This window comes from Ranitomeya imitator, chromosome 7 (genome assembly GCF_032444005.1).
Source record: "Ranitomeya imitator isolate aRanImi1 chromosome 7, aRanImi1.pri, whole genome shotgun sequence".
Lineage (NCBI taxonomy): Eukaryota > Metazoa > Chordata > Amphibia > Anura > Dendrobatidae > Ranitomeya > Ranitomeya imitator.
Genome location: NC_091288.1, coordinates 62,560,781 through 62,567,863, shown reverse-complemented (window position 1 = coordinate 62,567,863; position 7,083 = coordinate 62,560,781). Strand labels below are relative to the sequence as shown.

General features: G+C 41.1%; 1 protein-coding gene across 10 annotated transcripts in view; it reads right to left on the bottom strand.

Moving 5' to 3' along the window:
• Positions 1-375: 375 nt before the first annotated feature.
• LRRFIP1 (LRR binding FLII interacting protein 1) overlaps positions 376-7,083 on the bottom strand; it is a 149,198-nt gene continuing 142,490 nt past the window's right edge. For all 10 annotated transcript variants that reach the window (XM_069733370.1, XM_069733374.1, XM_069733380.1 and 7 more), the window contains 3 exons: positions 5,110-5,189; positions 3,016-3,120; positions 376-1,695 (listed from right to left, as the gene is read on the bottom strand). In XM_069733370.1, the coding sequence (XP_069589471.1) occupies positions 1,585-1,695; positions 3,016-3,120; positions 5,110-5,189 (296 nt within the window). In that variant the 3' untranslated portion in view covers positions 376-1,584. The remainder of the gene's footprint in view (positions 1,696-3,015; positions 3,121-5,109; positions 5,190-7,083) is intronic.

Below are 7,083 nucleotides of genomic sequence, written 5' to 3'. Positions count from 1 at the left end.
AGCCCCCTTGCTCAGTTAACCTTTTATCTCATCTAGATGGCACCCTAAGCTCATAGTTTGGTGGTCGATGATGAGGCAGGTGACTAGAAATGTAATTCAGCCACAATTGTTTCCCTTGAACGGTGTGCGACAATGGAGGAAGCTGGATGACATTTCTGGTCACATGCCCCACCATCCTTTCACCAGCTCTACTTCTCCTTATGCCTAGAGGACTTTATAAGCAAGGAATCCTCAGGAAGCTCCTGAATATCTATCTTTTTAGAATCCCACATGTTGTGTGTAGTCAGGAAGCCTTTCCAACAGCTTTATTTACCCCCTTTGTAGTGTAACATACATTTTTCTTCATGTACTCAAAAAAGTAAATATGCAACTTCACAGTTTCAGCCTCCTCCTTTATTCAGTGAAACATATTTCTTTTTTTTTTATTAAACCTGAAAGAAAACTCCAGTGAAGACGTGATAGGTCTACAGCATTATGCTCATTCATGTAGAGTCCGGCACAAGTCAAGTAAGGCCACATTCCTCAAAAAAAACGTATGGCATTGGGAATGCACACATCATACCACCTAAATCTGTGTTTCAATGGCTTGTGAGTCCAGAAAATTATTAACACACTTGTACAAATACTCACATTCAGAAATCTTTGGGCGCCTTCCATTTTTAGTGGTTTTGTATGAGGGCTATCCCAAAACAAAAGTAAAAATAAAAAAAATAAACAAAAACAAAACATTCCAATTGTCTGAAAAAGGCTCAAGGCAGATGAGGGCAACCTACATAATAAGTATATCGAACAATACGAAACCAGCATGGGATCATTGGTAGACAGGAGATGCTGGCCTCTGCTTCCATATAATGACGGTCTTGCCAGGAGGTACAGTTCTTATTCCTCTGCAGATTCCATCACTGCTTGTTTCGGGAGGATTATAGAGTGAAGCAGATAAACATGCGGGACGGACATCCTTTTGCTTCTAAATAACACAAACTGTGCTCCACACAAATGTTCAATAAAATTTTGCTTAGGTTACATTGTGCTTTTTTGGGGGCGGAACATCTAAATTCAGCATAGTTTCCAAGGAAGATCCACAAGTAAGAGCCATTTCCTACTGAATTAATTGTTTTACCCATTAGGGGTATAAATATTAGGGAAATGTAATAGCTGGTTTGGGAAGATGCTCAAAGTAACAGAACCTCTGCATTCATAGGACATGAGGAGCTTGCGACGAGGGTTATTATTACTGAACACAACCACCTTTTCAGTCGGTGATTAGACTCAGTTTTCTCCGCCGCTCAGTGCTGCTGGACTTACCAGCTTCAGCATAGCTGTGTGCTCCCTTCCTGGAGGTGTCAAAAGAGATGCACTATCATCATCATGAACCTACCAGGATTCGTTTTACTTTACTCTTCCTCAAAAATGGAAAAGATTCAACAGATGATGTATAGGCAAAAAAAAGACGCTTCCATCCATTATGCATCATTGTATAGTACATACGACTGACACTTGATACTTCAATAGAAACAGACGCCTGGCACACCCTGCGCTCCTTCCTATATGCACACAGTCCATAGACCAGTATACCAGCGGGGCTCACTGCTGAGACAGAATAGCGCTTCGGTTAGCTTTCATTTTCTCCAGTCGTTTGATCAAGTGACTATTGCCTACTTCAAGCTCCTCTATTTTATCCAAGGCTGCACGAAGCTACAAAGAAAAGAAACGCTAAATTAATCACAGAACGCAGAAATCATCAAATTAAGTAACTAGTACAGCTTTAAGCAAGAATACTTTAAAGAATAAAAAACAAAAAAAAATAAAACATATAAAGCTTAGCAGCTGCAATGCCACTACATCTGCAGACAGGTGTGGTGCAATATTTCAAAGAACAAAGCCTAATGTTTCTAATACCTGTCGACCTCTATGTCTAGATCAAAGGCTGTTCTTCCCACGAAACCATGAGGGCAGTCATATGGATATACTGGTCCCATGACTGATAGCATTAACACATTTGATGATCAGTTTGTCCCTAGGTTGGAGACTGTCACAATGGGCGATTTCTTTAACATAGGCCATGTTGTAAGTGTTGTTACCAAATGTGCAGTGAATCCGATATCCAACTGCCCTCTGTGCGTGGACATATGGTAATTCTATCCCAGTGGGGCGACTGTAGGTCTAGTGCAGCTCACATTAAAGGGAACCAGTCACCCCCAAAAACGATGGTGAGGTAAGCTCACCGTCATCAGGGGCTTATCTACAGCATTCTGTAATGCTGTAGATAAGCCCCCGATGTAACCTGAAAGATGAGAAAAAGAGGTTAGATTATACTCACCCAGGGGCGCTCCCGCTGTGGTCCGGTCAAATGGGTGTCTCTGGTCCGCTCCGACGCCTCCTATCTTCATTCCATGACGTCCTCTTCTGGTCTTCACGCCCCAGCTCCTGTTGAGGGCAGAGCAAAGTACTGCAGTGCGCAGGCGCCGGGCCTCTCTGACCTTTCCGGCGCCTGCGCACTGCAGTAATTTGCTCTGCCCTCAACAGGGCAGACAAAGTACGCCTGCGCCAGAGCCGCGGCGTGAAGACCAGAAGAGGACGTCATGGAATGAAGATGGGAGGCGCTGTTCCGGACCTGAGACACCCATCGGAGCAGGACCGCCCCTGGGTGAGTATAATCTAACCTCTTTTTCTCCTCTTTCAGGTAACATCGGCGGCTTATCTACAGCATTACAGAATGCTGTAGATAAGCCCTTGATGATGGTGAGCTTACTTCACCATCGATTTTGGGGGTGACAGGTTCCCTTTAAGACTCTGATTTGAGGAGAAATGTTAATTTATTTCCTTATAGGATTCGTCCAGTTCCGTAAGATACAGTATCTTATTTTGAGAGAGAGAAAAAATACATACAGCTTTGTACTTTGCATCAAATATGATGGACTCTGTGACTCAGACGGGGAACACAGCCTTCTACTATTAATAGGAAAAAAATTATGGTATAATACATGTATTTATGCAGACACAACCAGTGTTCACCTCTCGCTGTAATCTTCTTTTTTCAGCTTTTAATTCATCCTCTACTTTTTCAGCATTTTCTGCTGAAGACTTATACCTGGTTAGTTGACTCTCAAGTCGAATAATCTAAAAAGAATGAAAGACAGTAAAAAAACACTTACACTAAAGGCTCATTCAGACATCAATCAAAAACAATGCTACTTTCATTTTCCTCCAAATTTCATTAATATTTCTCTGAGGAGTTATTCTTAGCCATCATTTAGACGTCCATGTTTTTCTCGTATGTGGGAAAAGAGTTTCATTTGATCAGAGCTTTAGCAGAGCGTAATCAGAGTTTAATCAATATTTTTGAGATGAGAGAAAAAAAATGATTTCTCCAGCTTCTCCAATCTAGCAGTCCATGAGAAACAGACTGTACATGGCATCAGATTTTTTTCTTTGACCCATAGAATTGCATTGACAATTCAGATCAATATTGGACATGCCTCTGCAGACTATAATAGGTTGAAAAACATGGATACAACTCGTACATGAAAAATGGACGTCAGAGAGTGCCTTAAACAAGCTGTTGAACATGCAGCAAAAGCTGGCCTCTGTTGGTTCAGTTTATGAACCTTGGGTGATAAGTGGTTATGGCCGAGGGACGCTCCGACTAGGCATACATTTCCTTTGCTGGAGCCATGTATTATAAGACTGGCTGCATTTTCTAGATTAGTTTACCACACATTTCCGAGAGACACACTCCATTAAATCCTTAAGTCAAACCATTAAGATCACATGTTAAAACTCTCTGGAAGGTTGAGATACACGGTTATGCAAAAAGTATAGCTAAATTATTGTTAGAGCCATTACCCCTTGTTCAGTTCTATAAGTAGGCATAAGGTACCGTTACACTAAGCGACTTACCAACGATCACGACCAGCGATACGACCTGGCCGTGATTGTTGGTAAGTCGTTGTGTTGGTAAGTCGTTGTGTGGTCGCTGGGGAGCTGTCACACAGACAGCTCTCTCCAGCGACAAACGATCAGGGGAACGACTTCGGCATCGTTGAAACTGTCTTCAGCGATGCTGAAGTCCCCCTGCAGCACCCGGGTAACCGTGCTTAGTAACCCGATATTTACCCTGGTTATCATTGTAAAAGAAAAAAAAAGGAAGCTGACGGCGGGGGACATGACAGACATCAGAATGTGAGTATGTAGTGGTTTTTTTTTTTACTTTTACAATGGTAACCAGGGTAAATATCGGGTTACTAAGCGCGGCCCGATGTTTACTCTGGTTACAAGTGAACACATCGCTGGATCGGCGTCACACACGCCGATCCAGCGATGACAGCGGGTGATCAGCGACCAAAAAAAGATACTGATCATTCCCCAACAACCAATGATCTCCCAGCAGGGGCCTGATCGTTGGTCGCTGTCACACATAACGAGATCGTTAGCGGGATCGTTGCTACGTCACAAAAAGCATGACGTTGCAACGATATCGTTAACGATATCATTATGTGTGAAGGTACCTATAGTTATGCCATGCACGTAATGTACTAGGAAATGCTACAAAATTCAGTGTCAGATCTTGTAGATAAGGTCGGCTCTGATCTATGATTGTGGTTCTCTATCAACATATTTTTTCTAAATTTATAGAAAAATTTCCATCCCAACTAAGGGGTAAATGGAGAGGCAACATGTGACCTATAGAACCTGGTCAGTGGATGAACACGTTACAAATGTTTCCGTGGTCAGAAAGAGAAGCACAACATGAAAAAAAAAAATCTTCACTAGGATGTGAAAGAAATTAATGCAACTACCTCTGAAGGACATTATCTAATCATTAAATTCTTACACGTGTCCATTCTCTGAATATACGGTACCTATTGGACAGTAGTATGATGCTTTTTACCATCTTGTGGATGTTCCCACCGTATTGTAACAAATTCAGGAGAAGCATAAAGAGGGGAGAGAGATCGTTCGGGTATAGGGACAATTTTGTTTTGTTTGTTCAAGGCGAGTAGGGAAACCTAAAAAATTACTTATTTAAAAGATCATGTCTCCTTTGACAGCAGAGTTAGAGACATAGACAGAACAGCCATGTTTAATGCAATCTATGCAAGAACTCACATTCTGTTCCAGGGCGGTGATCTCCTGTGTGGATTTGGTGAGTTTAAACTTGAGATCGTTGATTTGTCTATTGGCATCTCCTAAAAAATAAATAAATGCTGTAACTGAAAGTAGGCAGGAACACAGAGTTCAGGCATGAAATTAACATTAGAGAACTATTTTATATAGCTTATATCTGTACATAAAATCAGTTGTAAACCTGTCCAACTAATCAATGCTAAAGTAACCTGCCTCTCTGCCAGTCACCATCCTTGTGCCAATCACAGTCATCGAAAGAACATAGCACTATATAAACTGCAGCCAGCGTCATCAAAAGTATTACAACAAAGCCCTTTAAATTCCTTCAAAATTATCTTTTTTTATCTGTTCTCTTACGGATATACATATATTCTTTGCTATGTAAAGGTCTTTTCCTAACATTACAGGATTACACAACAGTTTTGTCCCATCTAACAGGGTAAAATACATAATTTAGCGCTTCCACTACAGTCACCCAATGACATGGCGTCACATGTAATGCAAAGCTACAGTAAACTTTTTTGGTCAGGATCACCACGAAGGCCCAGACATTCAGAACGGTAAAACTAAACATCTAAGGAAAATTTCCAGAGAAATATCTCAAAACATTTAATTGGACACCTTCAATAGAGAACCAATGTTAGATTGGTAAGGCATACTCTCTAAATGTAAAGGTTTCCAAAGAAAATAATTGAAAAGGTTGTATGCAAAAATATTCGACCACAGAACAGCTCTATAGTACAAAGCCATACTCCTCCAGATCCATACATATGCTCTCACATGAAATTGAAGACATACAGTAGGAGTTGCGTAGAAATCTTTGGGTGCAATACCATCACTCCACACCATATGGAGGTTGTATAGGAGTCCTAGGCTTTTGCAAGCATGAATGTAGAACTAGACAGCTCATATTTTCAAAGTTCAAATCTAGTCATTTTTGGAAAGTATTCTTGCCTGCCCATGAGGTTAACAGATTTTTGTACAACATGAACTTGCGGAAAAAAATTGTGATTTCGAATTCATGACAAATTCTGTACTTTATGCCAGGAATATTACTGATTGGAAGAAGAGTTGTGGTGAGCCACTCCTCACCTGATTCATTAAGAGGTGTCCTCCACCCCACAGCCTCATCAAGATTGGCCTGAAAAAATGGTTCTCTTGATGAATCGGTGCCTTCGTTTCTTGTCATCATGTACAGCTATCTCAAGGAGGTGTGAAAATACCCTTTCTCATCTAAAAAAAATAATTATGGCTATCTTTTTCAGGTGGATGCTGCCTTGAACCAGCCAATGTAAAAATAACATTGCTGTGCACTTGTTTAGCTTTTTTGTTACTTTTAACTGCTTTAGGGTTGGGAACCGGTGAAGAGGTTAAAAAGTGACCTACTCATCTTCAGGTGGCTTCCACTAGGACATAGCTTGACACTATACGTAGTGTAAAAAAAAAGATAAAAGACCCTGGCTGCAAAAAACAACGGCAAAGCTACCAGGAAAAGACCACTGGCATTTTCTTGAAGAGGCTTTGCCTGGAAAAACTCAGGTTAAAGATGCCATGGGATCATACCCTATCATTAGTGTGAGAAGGATTCCTGAATTTCGGATCCTGAACTGGACTTTTTCCCCCAAAGTAAAGGTGTTAAAGAGGACCCGTCACTAGCAATAAACAGGTTTTTTCTCACAGCTGTTCTCCTATTTTTTTGTTCCTGCGCCTCTCTGTTTTCAAGGTGGTTGTTCCTTGAACATAAATGTAGCCTTCTTAGGCAAATGGTCAGAGTCCTCAACAAGACTTCCATAAAGAAGATTTAAGGATCACACCCACTTGACAAAAAGACTAGAGGGCTGATTCCTCAAAACAGTTTTCATTAACATCTGGGCATTTTTTACTCCTGAACCAGCAACATTTTTGAAAAGTGGATGGTGTTTAGCAAATAGGGGGCATTACTTAGCGCAGGCGACA